The following is an 18,854-nucleotide window of genomic DNA, read 5'->3' as shown; positions in this document are numbered from 1 at the left end:
GCCTCACTGCTGTCTGCTATCACACTCCCTTTGCTGACACATCCATCAGCACTGCCTCCTGCTCTCAGTCACTGGGGGAGATTTTGACATCCTTGCTTGGCTGCGTGAATAACAATGCACAGAGACAGGCTCTAACTTGGTGGGCAGGGATGTGAGCTGTGCTTTTGGAGTCTCTGCACTCACACCTGGCACAGTCAGAGGGCACCAGCTAAGCTCCATGCAGCCACGTGTGATGTGTCTGCCTGTCATGGGAACCTGAATGACTTGGGAGTGAAGGCACTTTCCAGATCATCTGCTCTTCAGGCCCCTGCCATGGGCAGGGACACCTTCTACTAGACTAGACTGAACACATACTCACAGAATGGTAGGGCTTGGAAGGGACCTCCAGACATCATCCAGTCCAACCCTCTGCCAGGCCAAGTTACACAGGAATGCATCTTGGGGGGAGGGGAGGCGGGGTGGGGGGTGGGGGGGGTTGGAAGCTCTCCAGAGGAGACTCCACAACTTCTCTGGGCAGCCTGCTCCAGGCTCCAGCACCCTCACAGTAAGAATTTTTTTCTCATGTTGAGATGGAATTTCCTGTGATTGAGTTTACAGCCATTGCCTCTTGTCCTACCCTGGAAAGAGCCTGGTTCCATCCTCCTGGCAGCCACCCTTTAGGGATTTGCAGACACTGAGCAGATCCCCTTTGGGGCTACTCTTCTGCATGCTTTCAGCCCTTGCTCCTCACAGAGATGTTCAAGTCCCTTCAGCATCCTCATAGTCTCCACTGGACTCTCTCTGTTAGTTCCCTCTTGCTCTTGACCTGCCCAGAACTGGACACAATCCTCCAGATGTGGTCTAATTAAGGCTGAACAGAGGTGGAGGAGAGCCTCCCTCAATCTGCTGCACACTCTCTTCTTAATGCAACCTAGGATCTCATTGCCCTTCCTGGCCACGGGGACACCTTGCTGGCTCATGGGGAACTTGTTGTCTCCCAGCACTCCCAGCTCCTTCTCCAGCTCTGTTCTCCAGACCCTTCCCCAGCTTGGTTGCTCCTTGCAGTCACAGAATGGTTTGGGTTGGGAGGGACGTCCCAGGCTCATCCAGTCCAGAGCCCTGTCCAGCCTCACCCAGCCCCTAATGTCCTGTGAATGTCTGCAGGGATGGGGCCTCAAACACCTCTCTGGGCAACCTGTTTCAGTGTTCCACTAAAATGTTGATCTACTTTAATGTGTCAATGCAATGAGTAAAGCCTTGGCTTTGTCAAAGCCTCCATGTCCAGGTTTATTTTCAATCCAGGTTATTATTGAACACAATCCAACTTCCATCCCTGGAGCCATCCAAGCTCAGCCTGGATGTGTCCCTGGGCAGCCTGCTCTAGCTGGAGGTGCCCCTGCTGCCTCCAGGGGGCTTGGACAAGATGACCTTTGAGGGTCCCTCCCAACTCAGTGCAAGCTGTGAATCTATGAATCAAATGAACATTCTGAGTGACTCTCAGGCCAGTTCCAGTCTGTAGCTTTGGAAACCCATCAGGCCAGAGTGATCCTGGCCAGCCTGCTATGCATGGCCCTGCCCTGGCAGGGAGGGCTGGACTGGATCATCCCCAGAGCTCCTTTCACATCATTCATTTCATCCCTGTCACACTGGGATTCTGTGAAAAGGCAGAACAAAAGACACCACTGAAGCTGGCCCAGGAGGGTGGCTGCTTCCTTTCCAGAGCATGGTTGAAGTGTGGAATTGCAGCCAAAAACCTAATGCTGGGCTAAGACATCTACCCTTGATTGCAACCAGGCCCCAGAAGAGCCAAGACAAAAAGGCCCAAGCCAAGAAAGCAACAAAAGAAGCAACATGCAGAAGTAAATGTGAGTTAGTGCAGCAGCACTGGGCACTGGGAAAGTACAAAGGGGTTGGGTCCAGAGCTGACCTTTATTGTAGAGCCACAGAATGGTTGGGATTGGAAGGGACCTCAAAGATCATCCAGTTCCAACACTCCCCCATGGGCAGGGACACCTTCCACTAGACCAGGTTGCTTTAGGGAGACCTTGGCCAGCTCAGGGAATGGTTTGATGGTTTGTAACCACACAGGGCTGGTTTGGCACTGAAGAGGTTCCCTGCATCACTGCCCTGCTCCATGAAATCGTGAGCATCTGCTTGCTTAAACTTGATTCCACAGAATTATAGATTCATTTTGGGTGGAAAGGACCAAGCCCAACCACTGTCTAACTCATTCTTGCAAGCCCTAAGGAGATTAATTCACCTGGGATTTTGCAGGCAAGTGTGGTCAGGGACTGGAACAGGCTGCCCAGGGAGGTGGTGGAGTGCCCATGGCAGGAGGTGTTGCACCAAGGTGTGGCCATGACACTTGGGGCCATGGTTTGGTGGCCATGGAGGGGTTGTTTAGACTGGATGATCTTGGAGGCCTTTTCCAACCACAACAGTTCTGTGGTTTTAAGATCTGGGGCAGCAGGCAGACCCTGGTGTGCTGCAGGCCAGCTGTGGTGGGGAAAAAATTAGAAAATCTGTATGGGGCTTGCACTGAACCAGGAGTTTGGACTACACTGCAGAAGGAGCAAGTCTGTGAGCCAAGAAAGAAGATGCTGTAGAGTCTGGGTGCCCTTCCAGCTGACAAAAGTGTTCCCATCAGCTCTGGAGCTGGGGTTTATTGTTAAGCTGCTGTGGTTTTCTTAGAATCACAGAGTGGTTTGGGTTGGAAGGGAGCTCCAAAGCTCAGCCAGTCCAAGCCCTCTGCACTCAGCAGGAACATCCTCCACTAGATCAGGTTGCCCACAGCCCTGCCCAGCCTCCCCTTGAAGATCTCCAGCCATGGAGCCTCAACCACCTCCCTGGGCAACCTCTTGCAGTGTTCCAGCAGCCTCCTGCTGCAGAACTTGTTCCTCACATCCAATCTCAATCTGCTCTGCTCTACTTTGAAGCCATTGTCCCAGGTCCTGTCCCTGCAGGCCTTTGGGAACAGTTCCTCTGCAGCCTTCTTGTAGCCCCTTCAGGTCCTGGCAGGCTGCTCTGAGGTCTCCTTGGAGCCTTCTCTTCTCCAGGCTGAACACCCCCAGCTCCCTCAGCCTGTCCTCACAGCAGAGCTGCTCCAACCCCCTGAGCATTCTCATGGCCTCCTCTGGACCCTCTCCATCAGGTCCAGGTCCTTCCTGTGCTGAGTGCTCCAGACCTCCACACAGCACTCCAGGTGAGCTCTCAGCAGAGCAGAGCAAAGTGGCAGAATCAACTCTTTGGACCTCTGGCAGTGTTGCTTTGGATGCAGCCCAGGATGTGATTTACCTTCTGTGCTGCAAGCTCACACTGCCTGCTCCTGTCCAGCTTCTCCCCCACCAGCACCCCCAAGGCCTTTTCCCCAGGGCTGCTTCCTTATCCCTTCCTCTCCCAGGCTATATTGACAGTGAGGATTGTTCTGGCCCAGGTGCAGGACCCTGCACTTGCTCTTTTGTCACCACACCATGAGAAAACTGGCTTCTTGTCAAGGAAGGACTCATTTCCTTCTGGGCAAGGAGTAGGGTTTAAAATGCCTGCACTTAGCTGGCCCAGATGGATTTCTGTGTTGGCAGTGTTAGTGCCCATTCTGGCCTCAGCTAATATCGTTGAACACAGCTACAAATTCTCTTCCTGCACTGCACTTATGGCTCCCTGCAGTATGGCAAGCACTAAAAATGGGGCTTTAAAGTGCTTTGTGCTTGACATTCCTCATGTCTGCACTGGGAGATGGAGGCACCCAAAATGTTGCACTAAACTCCTATGCCAAGGGAGAGAGGCAGCAGCTTGGGGCTGCTTCAGAGGTCCCTTCCAACACAGACTGTTCTGAGATTTTGTGACTCTGTGATTCTTTGATTCTCTGATTCTATGATTCTGTGATTCTATGATTCTCTAATTCTGTGATTATCTGATTCTATGATTTTATGATTCTGTGATTCTATGATTCTATGATTCTGTGTTTATCTGATTCTCTGATTCTATGATCCTCTGATTCTGTGATTCTGTGATTCTATGATTCTATGATCCTCTGATTCTGTGATTCTGTGATTCTGATTCTCTGATTCTATGATCCTCTGATTCTGTGATTCTGTGATTCTATGATTCTATGATCCTCTGATTCTGTGATTCTGTGATTCTGATTCTCTGATTCTATGATCCTCTGATTCTGTGATTCTGTGATTCTCTGATTCTATGATCCTCTGATTCTGTGATTCTATGATTCTATGATCCTCTGATTCTGTGATTCTGTGATTCTGATTCTCTGATTCTATGATCCTCTGATTCTGTGATTCTGTGATTCTCTGATTCTATGATCCTCTGATTCTCTGATTCTGTGATTCTCTGATTCTATGATCCTCTGATTCTGTGATTCTCTGATTCTATGATCCTCTGATTCTGTGATTCTGTGATTCTATGATTCTATGATCCTCTGATTCTGTGAGTGTGATTCTGTGATTCTCTGATTCTATGATCCTCTGATTCTGTGATTCTATGATTCTATGATCCTCTGATTCTGTGATTCTCTGATTCTATGATCCTCTGATTCTGTGATTCTATGATTCTATGATCCTCTGATTCTGTGATTCTGTGATTCTGATTCTCTGATTCTATGATCCTCTGATTCTCTGATTCTGTGATTCTCTGATTCTATGATCCTCTGATTCTGTGATTTGTGGTTCTATGATTCTGTGATCCTGTTTGTGCCAAATGGGACAAGACCCAGTTTGTAGAATCACAGAATGACTTCTTTGGAAGGGAACCTAAAGATCACCCAGTCCCAACCCCTACCATGGGTAGGGACAGCTCCCACCAGCCCAGGCTGCTCAAGGCCTCATCCAGCCTGGCCAGGGAGGGGGCATCCACAGCCTCCCTGGACAACCCATTCAGTACATTTTAGCTATGGATGATAGAAAATGTGGTTCCAGAAACAGGACAGCAGGCAACCTCTGAGGTTGAAATTGCTTCTTCCATCCACAGACTCTTGCCCAGAGACCCCCTGGAGGTGCACACTTTGGAGAGCTGGGTGTGTTGAGATGTGGGACAGGGTGTCAGAGGCTTTCCTAAAGGCCAGGCAGGTAGATGCAGAGCCTGTCCCTCTCTCTCTGAGTGCTCAACCTGTCCTAGGAGCAGACCAGTCTAGCCTGGGCTGTCTTTCCTAAACCCATGCTGACTGCACCTGAGCCTCTGCTTGCCCTGCCCAGGACCACATCCAGTCTGATCTTGAATGTCTCCTGGAGCTATGTGAGGCTGTTTGCTCTTCAGTTTCTTCTGATATTCAGCTTAAACCTCTGCTGGTAACTCTTGAGGCCATTTTCTCTCCTCCCATCACTTGTTCCTTGGGAGCAGAGCCCAACCCCCAGCTGGCTGCAGCCTCCTCTCAGGAGCTGTAGAGAGCAATGAGGTCTCCCTCAGCCTCCTCTTCTCCACCCCAACCCCCCCCCAGCTCCCTCAGCTGCTCCTCCCTCCCCAGCCCTCTTCTCCAGACCCTTCCCCAGCTCTCTTGCCCTTCTCTGCACCTGCTCCAGCCCTCAGTGTCCTTCTGGCACTCAGGGCCCAGAGCTGAAGCCAGCACTCAAGCTGTGGCCTCCCCAGTGCCCAGCACAGGGCACAAGCCCTGCCCTGCTCCTGCTGCCCACACCATTGCTGCTCCAGGCCAGGCTGCTGCTGCCCTTCTTGCCCACCTGGGCACTGCTGCCTCAGCTCCAGCTGCTGCCACTCAGCACCCTCTGGTCCTGTTCTGCCTGGCTGCTTTCCTGGCTCCTCCTGAGTCACATTAAATCCCCTCTCACCCAACACAACCAAATGTCTGCCTCACTGCAGCCCAAATCTTGTTGCTACCTAACTCAGGTGGTTCTCTGAAGTGCTGCCTGGAGAGCCCAGCTGCTGCTGTCTGTGCTGAGGAATGTACCAAGGCAGGAGCAGGTCTGGAGCTTCTCCTGGAGCTTTTAGGCTATGTCTCCTGCTTTCCCATCAGATACCTAGCAAGAGCTTGTTTTTGGGAGGCACCTCACTAACTGCTTCTGCTTTAGAATTGCTGTTTTCCATTGCCCTGCCCAGGCTCCAATGCTGTTGCTGCTGTTTGACTTCTGCTTGACTCAGACCATGGCTGGCCACTGGTTTCCCAAAAGAAAATGCAAGAGAAGTCCTTGGACATAGCTCAGGTCCTTTCGGGAAGATGAAGACACACAGAGTGGGAAAACAAAGCAGAAAGGCTCAGTCATGGCTGGATGTCAGCTGTTACACACCATTGGTGTGTGCAGGCTGTAGAGCTGGGCAGGGGAACCTCTTGGACTTCACCAAGGGCAAGTGCAGGGTCCTGGAGAAGAAAAGGCTCCAGGGAGACCACAGAGCAGCCTTGCAGGACCTGAAGGGGCTCCAGGAGAGCTGGGGAGGGACTTTGGCCAAGGGCTGGGAGTGCCAGGCTGAGGGACAATGGCTTTGAGCTGGGAGAGGGGAGAGTGAGAGTGGAGAGGAGGAAGAAATTGTTGAGAGTGAGGGTGGGGAGAGACTGGCACAGGTTGCCCAGGGAGGCTGTGGCTGGTTTGGAGGTATGGAAGTCCAGGCTGGATGAGGCCTTGAGCAAGCTGGGCTGGTGGGAGGTGTCCCTGCCCATGGCAGGGGATGGAGCTGGATGAGCTTTGAGATCCCTTTGAACCCAACCCATTCTGTGATCCTGTGAAATATTAGCCATGGTGTTGGATAAGCTGAGAAGGAAGCAGTGGTGCCACTCTCCTTTGGAGCCCAGTAAGGAGCAGTGTCTGTGTTAGGGCTCTGGCTCTGCATCCCAAGGGTGCCTGCAGCAGAAAGGGGGATCAGGAGATGTGAGTGGGAGCCTGTGGATCCCAGTAGCTGCAGCAGCACTAGAGCTGTACCAGGTTTTGATGCACAGCAGGGCTGATAAAGGTGGCAGGGGGAGATGTTGGTACTTCACTATAGGTCAGAACCCCCACAAAGCTCTTCAGTACTGTGGGCTCCCTTCATTAGCTCTGCAATCAGTACAAAGCAGCTGGCCAGAGGAGTGCCCCTGGCCGATTAGTTCCACTCAGGAGAGCAGCTGGGGCACTTTGCCCTTTCTGGTTGGCATTAGCCATGGGGGGAGGTGTCCTGGGGTGCGGAACTGCCGGTGCCAGCGCCCGGCTGTGCAGTGCATTCCCACAGGGCTCCCTGCCGGGCTGCCTGCTCCAGCAAGCCTGGGGGAGCCTGCCCCTCCCAGCAGCAAAGCAGGAGAAGGATGGGTGGGTACACCTTGGGAAGTGTCATTAAGTGTGTGCCCAGCTGTGTGCAGGGCACTGCTGAGGGGCAAAGGCACTCCTGAGCTTTGGGAAATGAGGAACTGCTGTGCTGATAGCAACAAAAGCCCCAGGAGCTCAGCCTGGTGGGCACTAAAGGGCACTCTGGGGATCATCTGGAGAGGATGGGGCTAGGCTCTTTGTCAGTGTTGCCAGTGACAGGACAAGGGGCAGTGGGCACCTCCTGGGTTGCAGTTCTGTGAAGAGAAACTTGTTTGGTGTGAGTGTGCTGGAGCCCTGGAGCAGGCTGCTCAGAAAGGTTCTGGAGGCACCACTGGAGAGATTCCAAACCCACCTGCAGTGCTGTGTCCAGCTCTGGAGCCTACAGTGCAAGAGAGACATGGACCTGATAGAGAGGGTCCAGAGGAGGCCACAGGGATGATCAGAGGCTAGAGAACCTCTGCTATGGGCACAGGCTGGGAGAGCTGAGGCTGCTCAGCCTGGAGAAGAGAAGGCTCCAGGGAGACCTCAGAGCTGCATTTCAATATCTGCAGGGGACCCTCAGGCAGGCTGGGAAGGGACTGGCACAGGCTGCGCAGGGAGGGGGTTGAGGCTCCATGCCTGGAGACATTCAGGATCAGCCTGGCTGTGTCCCTGGGCAGCCTGCTGTAGCTGGAGGTGTCCCTGCTGCCTGCAGGGGGTTGGCCAAGATGCCCTCTGAGGCTCCCTTCCAGCCCAGTGCAATCTGTGAATCCTGCTGTGGGTGCCTCTGCTTTACCAGGGGGATGGAGTGCTGATCTCCAGAGGTCTGGTCCCACCTCTCCCTGCTGGCATTGTGACATTCTGGGATTTTACTTCACCAGCAGCACAGCAATTCCTCTTTTCCCAAAACACAGACCCATGGCACATTCCTGCCCCTATTGCAGGGCTCTGCCTTCACAGTGGGCACTCTCTGAGGTGCCTGATCTCTTTATTTTATGCTGTTGCTTTTTAAATAGCCCTTCAAGCTGGCTTCATTCATCAATGTCTTCTGCTGAAATCAGGGCAGGATTAAGCTGCTTCCCTTAATTGGGGACATTCAGTTGCCTTGTTCTTGGAGCTGTGCTAGACAACGAGCTGGAACTGCTTGGATATGTGGATAGGTTCCTTCGCTCATTGCTCTCAGGCACAAGGATTCTTGGCACTGCTTTTATGATCTTGGCATGCAAGTGATGCATCCCAGGATGAACCTCACACCCCCAGCAAAGGTTTGAGTTCTTTTGGGTAGTTTTCTCCTTTTGGTCTTCAGGCAGCTGTGTGCTGAGCTGCATCCAGAGCAGGGAGAGCAGCAGCACAGGGAGGGGATTCTGCCCTCTGCTCTGCTCTGCTCAGACCCCACCTGCAGCACTGCCTCCAGCTCTGGGACCCCCAGCACAAGAAGGACCTGGAGCTGCTGGAGAGGCACCAGAGGAGGCCACCAAGATGAGCAGAGGCTGCAGAACCTCCCCTGTGGGGCCAGGCTGGGAGAGTTGGGGCTGTTGAGGCTGGAGAAGAGAAGGCTGCAGGGAGACCTCAGAGCAGCCTTGCAATACCTGAAGGTGCTCCAGGAGAGCTGGGGAGGGACTTTGTCCAAGGGCTGGGAGTGCCAGGCTGAGGGACAATGGCTTTGAGCTGGGAGAGGGGAGAGTGAGAGTGGAGAGGAGGAAGAAATTGTTGAGAGTGAGGGTGGGGAGAGACTGGCACAAGTTGCCCAGGGAGGCTGTGGCTGGTTTGGAGGTGTTGAAGTCCAGGCTGGATGAGGCCTTGAGCAAGCTGGGCTGGGGGGAGGTGTCCCTGCCCATGGCAGGGAGGTTGGGATTGGATGGACTCTGTGGTCCCTTCCACTCCAACCCATTCTGTGATTCTGTGAACACACTTTGTTATCCTTGGTGTCAGTGTCAGTTCTGTTGTCCCATTCAATCCATTTTCTTTCCAACCCTGGAGAGCGCTGCCCAGGGCAGTGGTGGCATCCCCATCCCTGGAGGGATTAAATAGCTGAGGAGATGTGGTGCTGGGGAGCACAGTTCAGTGGTGCCCTAGCAGTGCTGGGTTAATGGCTGGGCTTGATCTGAAAGGTCTCTTCCAAGGAAAATGGTTCCACAATTCAGTTACTCAGGGAGGGAATGGCATTGGTGTGTCCAGCAGTAGAGATCTTGTTCATCTCCAGGCTATCACAGATACACCTCTTTGAACTTGTTCATATCACCATCACATCTTAGCAGGATGCTTTCTGCTTCTTCAGCCCCCTTCTGACACATCTACTGAGTGTTTAAAGAGTAACAAGAACCCAGGAGGTTGGAGGTGAGCAGGAGGAGAAAGTTGTTTGTTGTGAGGGTGCTGGAGGTCTGGAGCAGGCTGCCCAGAGAGGTTGTGGAGTCTCCTGGTGTGGAGAGCTTCCAACCCCCCCTGGGCATTGTGCTCCTGGGCAAGCTGCTGTGGGTGCCCTGCTGGAGCAAGGGCTTGGGCTGGGTGATACCCAGAGGTCCCTTCCAGCCCTCCCCATTTTATAAGAGAAGATGATGCTGACAGCTGCTTCTGAGGCTCATCCTGACATTGGAAGCTCTGCTGCCATTCTCCATTATTAAAACATCTGTTTGTCATTAGGCAGCAGAACTCTGGCTGCAAAGCAGGAACAGTGAGCAGTGCAGCAGGGCCTACTCTCCACTTAACTAATTAACTTCTCCTCAGCTCCAGGGTCCTTGCTAGGCAGTTGCCCACTATGTCCTACAAGGCCAGGCTGGGAGAGTTGGAGCTGTTCAGCCTGGAGAAGAGAAGGCTCCAGGGAGACCTCAGAGCTGCATCTCAATATCTGCAGGGGACCCCCAGGCAGGCTGGGGAGGGACTGTTCAAGGGGCTGTGGGGACAGGATGAGGAACAAGGGTTTGGAAGTGGAGCAGGGCAGAGTTAGGTTGGACATCAGGAGGGAGTTCTGCACAGTGAGGCTGGGGAGAGACTGGCACAGGCTGCCCAGGGAGGGGGATGAGGCTCCATGCCTGGAGACATTCAGGATCAGCCTGGCTGTGTCCCTGGGCAGCCTGCTGTAGCTGGAGGTGTCCCTGCTGCCTGCAGGGGGTTGGCCAAGATGCCCTCTGAGGCTCCCTTCCAGCCCTGTGCAATCTGTGAAGCTGTTAATGTTTTGGGCTGAAAGAGGCCTCCAGGCTCCTCCAGTCCAACACCAACCCAGCCCCACCATGGCCACCAAACCATGGCCCCAAGTGCCATAGCCACACCTTGCTGCAACACCTCCAGCCATGGGGACTCCACCACCTCCCTGGGCAGCCTCTGCCAATCCCTGACCTCTCTTGCACCAAAGAATTTTTTCCTCCTCTCCAACCTAACCCTCCCCTGGGGCATTTTCAGGCCAGTTCCTCTCCTTCTGTCACCTGAGACTAGGGAGCAGAGCCCAACCCCCAGCTGACTGCAACCTCATTTCATTGAAAGTAATTTTCCTCATCTCCCTTTCCCCCACTGAAAGGGGATGTGGGGATGAAATTTATTGCAGTTACTCTGAAGAAAAATTAATCCAGGTGCAGAGGTCTTTTGGTGGATTTGGTTAATTAAAGTGTTTCTCTGAGGAGAAGCGCTGTTGGAAGCTCTGTGCTTGTCAGCATTTGTTGTTAATTCTCATGTCTAAGCCATGCTTAGGGTGAAAATCTCAGCAATTTGGGGCTTCTGCTCATGCAGCTGATGTCATCCTGCCTGCTTGGAGCACCTGCATATTATAGGTGCATGGAATCACAGAATGGTCCAGGCTGGAAGGGAGCTCCAAAGCTCAGCCAGTCCAACCCCCTGCACTCAGCAGGGACATCCTCCACTAGATCAGGTTGCCCACAGCCCTCTCCAGCCTCCCCTTGAATATCTTCAGCCTCAACCACCTCCCTGGGCAACCTGTGGCAGTGTTGCAGCAGCCTCCTGCTGCAGAACTCGTTCCTGAGGCTGTAAGAGGAATCAGTGCTGGACACTCTCTTGCAGTCAGGGAGAGGTTTGCCCTCAGCTCTGGCAGCAGGATGGAGCCTTGCTGCTATTTGCTGTCTCGGGCAGGATGAGCACTCCAAAGGTGCCCAGCGTCTGGCTGGCACCCACAGGGATGTGTCCCAGGCTGCCATGAGCCCACCCCAGCTCCTGCCCTGCCTCCAGCCTCCAGTGGTTTCTTCTCATCTCCCAGCTGGGGTTGGGCTTGGGTTAGCTCTGCAAGAGCCCAGCTCAGGCTGAGGCTGCTGCAGCTCACCCCACTGCATGCCCAACTCAGTGCCCATCAGGGGAGCTGGAGGTCATTGGTTGGTCACTGATTGGTCACTACTTTGTCACTGATTTATCATGGGTTGGTCACTGCTTTGTCTCTGATTTGTCACTTACTTGCCATTGCTTTGTCACTGATTGGTCACTCCTTTGTCACTCCTTTGTCATTGCTTTGTCACTGATTGGTCACTGCTGTGACACTGCTTTGTCACTGGTTTGTCACTGGTATGTCACTGCTGTGTCACTGCTGTGTCACTTCTGTGTCACTGCTATGTCTCTGCTGTGTCACTGCTGTGTTATTGCTTTGTCACTGCTGTGTCACTGCTGTGTTATTGCTTTGTCACTGCTGTGTCACTGCTGTGTCACTTCTGTGTCACTGCTTTGTCACTGCTGTGTCACTGCTGTGTTATTGCTTTGTCACTGCTGTGTCACTGCTGTGTCACTTCTGTGTCACTGCTATGTCTCTGCTGTGTCATTGCTGTGTCACTGCTGTGTCACTGCTTTGTCACTGCTATGTCACTGCTATGTCTCTGCTGTGTCACTGCTGTGTCACTGCTATGTCACTGCTATGTCTCTGCTGTGTCACTGCTGTGTCACTGCTTTGTCACTGCTATGTCACTGCTCTGTCACCACTGTGTCACTGCTCTGTCACCGCTGTGTCACTGCTTTGCCACTGCTTTGTCACTTCTTTGTCACTGCTTTGCCACTGCTTTGTTCCTGCTTTACCTCTGATTTTCCATGGATTTTCCTCTGATGTGCCACTGATTCATCACTGGTTTGTCACTGGTTTGCCCCTGGTCTGCCTGTGGTTTGTCCCTCTGCCAGGTTTTGCTCAGAGGTGGGTTGCTGGTGTGCTGTTGGCTCCCAGCAGGGGGCTGGGCAGGTCCTTGCAGCAGCTTGCTAACCACCTTTCTCCCCTTGTCTTGTTTCTGTTGTCGTTTTTCTTTCTGCAGCTCTGGTAAATGTGAAGCTTTGGGCTATTGATCGGCAATGTTTTCAAACAATAATGATGAGGACAGGCCTCATCAAACACACTGAGTATATGGAGTTTTTGAAAAGGTATGGCACTCCTTTCCTTCTCCCACACTACCCCCAAACTCCTCTCCTCACCTCCTGCCTCTTGCTCTTGGGTTCCCCCCACACCACCACCCCTTTCCCCCTTTTCAGAGTTGAATATTTGATTTGCTTTTTGTTCCCACCTCTTTCTGGGTTGTGTCTGCTGATCAATGCACTCTGCAAGCTGTATCCTGCAGACTAAAGGAGATTGAGCTTCATGGCCATTGCAAGGTGTTGGCTGGCAAAGAGCTACACAGATGAGGTGTGAGAGAAAGAGCTCTAAAGTGAGTTGTTTGAGGGGAACCTGAGTGAGATCATAGAGTGAGTTGGGTTGGAAGGGACCTTAAGGCTCATAGAATCTTAGCATGGGTCGGGTTGGAAGGGACCTTAAGGCTCATAGAATCTTAGCATGGGTTGGGTTGGAAGGGACCTTAAGGCTCATAGAATCTTAGCATGGGTCGGGTTGGAAGAGACCTTAAGGCTCATAGAATCTTAGCATGGGTGGGTTGGAAGAGACCTTAAGGCTCAAGAATCTTAGCATGGGTGGTTGGAAGGACCTTAAGGCTCACAGAATCTTAGCATGGGTTGGGTTGGAAGAGACCTTAAGGCTCACAGAATCTTAGCATGGGTTGGGTTGGAAGGGACCTTAAGGCTCACAGAATCTTAGCATGGGTGGGTTGGAAGGGACCTTAAGGCTCATAGAATCTTAGCATGGGTTGGGTTGGAAGGGACCTTAAGGCTCACAGAATCTTAGCATGGGTTGGGTTGGAAGGGACCTTAAGGCTCATAGAATCTTAGCATGGGTTGGGTTGGAAGGGACCTTAAGGCTCACAGAATCTTAGCATGGGTTGGGTTGGAAGGGACCTTAAGGCTCATAGAATCTTAGCATGGGTCGGGTTGGAAGGGACCTTAAGGCTCACAGAATCTTAGCATGGGTTGGGTTGGAAGGGACCTTAAGGCTCACAGAATCTTAGCATGGGTTGGGTTGGAAGGGACCTTAAGGCTCACAGAATCTTAGCATGGGTTGGGTTGGAAGGGACCTTAAGGCTCACAGAATCTTAGCATGGGTTGGGTTGGAAGAGACCTTAAGGCTCATAGAATCTTAGCATGGGTTGGGTTGGAAGAGACCTTAAGGCTCATAGAATCTTAGCATGGGTCAGGTTGGAAGAGACCTTAAGGCTCACAGAATCTTAGCATGGGTTGGGTTGGAAGGGACCTTAAGGCTCACAGAATCTTAGCATGGGTTGGGTTGGAAGAGACCTTAAGGCTCATAGAATCTTAGCATGGGTTGGGTTGGAAGGGACCTTAAGGCTCACAGAATCTTAGCATGGGTTGGGTTGGAAGAGACCTTAAGGCTCACAGAATCTTAGCATGGGTGGGTTGGAAGAGACCTTAAGGCTCACAGAATCTTAGCATGGGTTGGGTTGGAAGGGACCTTAAGGCTCACAGAATCTTAGCATGGGTTGGGTTGGAAGAGACCTTAAGGCTCATAGAATCTTAGCATGGGTTGGGTTGGAAGAGACCTTAAGGCTCACAGAATCTTAGCATGGGTTGGGCTGGAAGAGACCTTAAGGCTCATAGAATCTTAGCATGGGTTGGGTTGGAAGGGACCTTAAGGCTCACAGAATCTTAGCATGGGTTGGGTTGGAAGGACCTTAAGGCTCACAGAATCTTAGCATGGGTTGGGTTGGAAGAGACCTTAAGGCTCACAGAATCTTAGCATGGGTTGGGTTGGAAGGGACCTTAAGGCTCACAGAATCTTAGCATGGGTTGGGTTGGAAGAGACCTTAAGGCTCATAGAATCTTAGCATGGGTTGGGTTGGAAGGGACCTTAAGGCTCATAGAATCTTAGCATGGGTTGGGTTGGAAGAGACCTTAAGGCTCATAGAATCTTAGCATGGGTTGGGTTGGAAGAGACCTTAAGGCTCACAGAATCTTAGCATGGGTTGGGTTGGAAGGGACCTTAAGGCTCATAGAATCTTAGCATGGGTTGGGTTGGAAGAGACCTTAAGGCTCACAGAATCTTAGCATGGGTTGGGTTGGAAGAGACCTTAAGGCTCATAGAATCTTAGCATGGGTTGGGTTGGAAGAGACCTTAAGGCTCACAGAATCTTAGCATGGGTTGGGTTGGAAGAGACCTTAAGGCTCACAGAATCTTAGCATGGGTTGGGTTGGAAGAGACCTTAAGGCTCACAGAATCTTAGCATGGGTTGGGTTGGAAGGGACCTTAAGGCTCACAGAATCTTAGCATGGGTTGGGTTGGAAGGGACCTTAAGGCTCACAGAATCTTAGCATGGGTTGGGTTGGAAGGGACCTTAAGGCTCACAGAATCTTAGCATGGGTTGGGTTGGAAGAGACCTTAAGGCTCATAGAATCTTAGCATGGGTTGGGTTGGAAGAGACCTTAAGGCTCATAGAATCTTAGCATGGGTTGGGTTGGAAGGGACCTTAAGGCTCATAGAATCTTAGCATGGGTTGGGTTGGAAGGGACCTTAAGGCTCACAGAATCTTAGCATGGGTTGGGTTGGAAGGGACCTTAAGGCTCATAGAATCTTAGCATGGGTTGGGTTGGAAGAGACCTTAAGGCTCACAGAATCTTAGCATGGGTCAGGTTGGAAGAGACCTTAAGGCTCACAGAATCTTAGCATGGGTTGGGTTGGAAGAGACCTTAAGGCTCATAGAATCTTAGCATGGGTTGGGTTGGAAGAGACCTTAAGGCTCATAGAATCTTAGCATGGGTTGGGTTGGAAGGGACCTTAAGGCTCACAGAATCTTAGCATGGGTTGGGTTGGAAGGGACCTTAAGGCTCACAGAATCTTAGCATGGGTTGGGTTGGAAGGGACCTTAAGGCTCATAGAATCTTAGCATGGGTCGGGTTGGAAGAGACCTTAAGGCTCATAGAATCTTAGCATGGGTTGGGTTGGAAGAGACCTTAAGGCTCACAGAATCTTAGCATGGGTTGGGTTGGAAGGGACCTTAAGGCTCACAGAATCTTAGCATGGGTTGGGTTGGAAGAGACCTTAAGGCTCACAGAATCTTAGCATGGGTTGGGTTGGAAGAGACCTTAAGGCTCACAGAATCTTAGCATGGGTTGGGTTGGAAGAGACCTTAAGGCTCATAGAATCTTAGCATGGGTTGGGTTGGAAGGGACCTTAAGGCTCACAGAATCTTAGCATGGTTGGGTTGAAGAGACCTTAAGGCTCACAGATCTTAGCAGGGTTGGGTGAAGAGACCTTAAGGCTCACAGAATCTTAGCATGGGTTGGGTTGGAAGGGACCTTAAGGCTCATAGAATCTTAGCATGGGTTGGGTTGGAAGAGACCTTAAGGCTCACAGAATCTTAGCATGGGTTGGGTTGGAAGAGACCTTAAGGCTCATAGAATCTTAGCATGGGTCGGGTTGGAAGAGACCTTAAGGCTCACAGAATCTTAGCATGGGTCAGGTTGGAAGAGACCTTAAGGCTCACAGAATCTTAGCATGGGTTGGGTTGGAAGAGACCTTAAGGCTCATAGAATCTTAGCATGGGTTGGGTTGGAAGAGACCTTAAGGCTCATAGAATCTTAGCATGGGTTGGGTTGGAAGAGACCTTAAGGCTCATAGAATCTTAGCATGGGTTGGGTTGGAAGGGACCTTAAGGCTCATAGAATCTTAGCATGGGTTGGGTTGGAAGGGACCTTAAGGCTCATAGAATCTTAGCATGGGTTGGGTTGGAAGAGACCTTAAGGCTCACAGAATCTTAGCATGGGTTGGGTTGGAAGAGACCTTAAGGCTCATAGAATCTTAGCATGGGTCGGGTTGGAAGAGACCTTAAGGCTCACAGAATCTTAGCATGGGTCAGGTTGGAAGAGACCTTAAGGCTCACAGAATCTTAGCATGGGTTGGGTTGGAAGAGACCTTAAGGCTCATAGAATCTTAGCATGGGTTGGGTTGGAAGAGACCTTAAGGCTCATAGAATCTTAGCATGGGTTGGGTTGGAAGAGACCTTAAGGCTCATAGAATCTTAGCATGGGTTGGGTTGGAAGGGACCTTAAGGCTCATAGAATCTTAGCATGGGTTGGGTTGGAAGGGACCTTAAGGCCCATAGAATCTTAGCATGGGTTGGGTTGGAAGAGACCTTAAGGCTCACAGAATCTTAGCATGGGTTGGGTTGGAAGAGACCTTAAGGCTCATAGAATCTTAGCATGGGTCGGGTTGGAAGAGACCTTAAGGCTCACAGAATCTTAGCATGGGTTGGGTTGGAAGAGACCTTAAGGCTCATAGAATCTTAGCATGGGTTGGGTTGGAAGAGACCTTAAGGCTCATAGAATCTTAGCATGGGTTGGGTTGGAAGAGACCTTAAGGCTCATAGAATCTTAGCATGGGTTGGGTTGGAAGGGACCTTAAGGCTCATAGAATCTTAGCATGGGTTGGGTTGGAAGGGACCTTAAGGCTCATAGAATCTTAGCATGGGTTGGGTTGGAAGGGACCTTAAGGCTCATAGAATCTTAGCATGGGTTGGGTTGGAAGGGACCTTAAGGCTCACAGAATCTTAGCATGGGTTGGGTTGGAAGAGACCTTAAGGCTCACAGAATCTTAGCATGGGTTGGGTTGGAAGAGACCTTAAGGCTCACATAATCTTAGCATGGGTTGGGTTGGAAGGGACCTTAAGGCTCATAGAATCTTAGCATGGGTTGGGTTGGAAGGGACCTTAAGGCTCACAGAATCTTAGCATGGGTCAGGTTGGAAGAGACCTTAAGGCTCATAGAATCTTAGCATGGGTTGGGTTGGAAGGGACCTTAAGGCTCATAGAATCTTAGCATGGGTTGGGTTGGAAGAGACCTTAAGGCTCACAGAATCTTAGCATGGGTTGGGTTGGAAGAGACCTTAAGGCTCATAGAATCTTAGCATGGGTCGGGTTGGAAGAGACCTTAAGGCTCACAGAATCTTAGCATGGGTCAGGTTGGAAGAGACCTTAAGGCTCACAGAATCTTAGCATGGGTTGGGTTGGAAGAGACCTTAAGGCTCATAGAATCTTAGCATGGGTTGGGTTGGAAGAGACCTTAAGGCTCATAGAATCTTAGCATGGGTTGGGTTGGAAGAGACCTTAAGGCTCATAGAATCTTAGCATGGGTTGGGTTGGAAGGGACCTTAAGGCTCATAGAATCTTAGCATGGGTTGGGTTGGAAGGGACCTTAAGGCCCATAGAATCTTAGCATGGGTTGGGTTGGAAGAGACCTTAAGGCTCACAGAATCTTAGCATGGGTTGGGTTGGAAGAGACCTTAAGGCTCATAGAATCTTAGCATGGGTCGGGTTGGAAGAGACCTTAAGGCTCACAGAATCTTAGCATGGGTTGGGTTGGAAGAGACCTTAAGGCTCATAGAATCTTAGCATGGGTTGGGTTGGAAGAGACCTTAAGGCTCATAGAATCTTAGCATGGGTTGGGTTGGAAGAGACCTTAAGGCTCATAGAATCTTAGCATGGGTTGGGTTGGAAGGGACCTTAAGGCTCATAGAATCTTAGCATGGGTTGGGTTGGAAGGGACCTTAAGGCTCATAGAATCTTAGCATGGGTTGGGTTGGAAGGGACCTTAAGGCTCATAGAATCTTAGCATGGGTTGGGTTGGAAGGGACCTTAAGGCTCACATAATCTTAGCATGGGTTGGGTTGGAAGGGACCTTAAGGCTCATAGAATCTTAGCATGGGTTGGGTTGGAAGGGACCTTAAGGCTCACAGAATCTTAGCATGGGTTGGGTTGGAAGAGACCTTAAGGCTCACAGAATCTTAGCATGGGTCAGGTTGGAAGAGACCTTAAGGCTCACAGAATCTTAGCATGGGTTGGGTTGGAAGGGACCTTAAGGCTCATAGAATCTTAGCATGGGTTGGGTTGGAACAGACCCTAAAGATCAAGAGAATCAGACAATGGTTTGGGATGAAAGGGACCCATAGCATCTTAGAATGGTTTCACACCACCCCCAGTTTGCTTCCTGCTATCTTATTTGCTCCCCTGGAGGCTGCCACTGTCCTCTCCTGCTGTGGTAACTCATAGGTGTAGGTTGGAAGGGATCTTAAAGACCATCCAGTGCCTATCCCCTGCCATAGGAAGGGACACCTCCCCCCAGCCCAGCTTGCTCAAGGCCTCATCCAGCCTGAACTTCAACACCTCCAGGGAGGAGGCAGCCACAGCCTCCCTGGGCAACCTGTGCCAGTCTCTCCCCACCCTCACTCTCAACAATTTCTTCCTCCTCTCCACTCTCAACCTCCTCTCTGCCATCTCACAGCCATTGTCCCTCAGCCTGTCTCTCCCAGCCCTTGGCAGAAGTCCCTGCCCAGCTCTCCTGCAGTCCCCCCATCTC

At 51.5% G+C, this 18,854-nt stretch overlaps 1 protein-coding gene across 1 annotated transcript in view; it reads left to right on the top strand.

The window, feature by feature from the left end:
- LOC128968323 (cGMP-dependent protein kinase 1-like) overlaps window positions 1-18,854 on the top strand; it is a 155,625-nt gene that overhangs the window by 85,266 nt on the left and 51,505 nt on the right. Inside the window, exon 3 of the mRNA XM_054382735.1 lies at window positions 12,422-12,527. Coding sequence (XP_054238710.1) covers window positions 12,422-12,527 — 106 coding nt within the window. The remainder of the gene's footprint in view (window positions 1-12,421; window positions 12,528-18,854) is intronic.

Source organism: Indicator indicator, chromosome 7 (assembly GCF_027791375.1).
Source record: "Indicator indicator isolate 239-I01 chromosome 7, UM_Iind_1.1, whole genome shotgun sequence".
Lineage (NCBI taxonomy): Eukaryota > Metazoa > Chordata > Aves > Piciformes > Indicatoridae > Indicator > Indicator indicator.
This window is presented reverse-complemented; position numbering and strand designations above follow the sequence as displayed.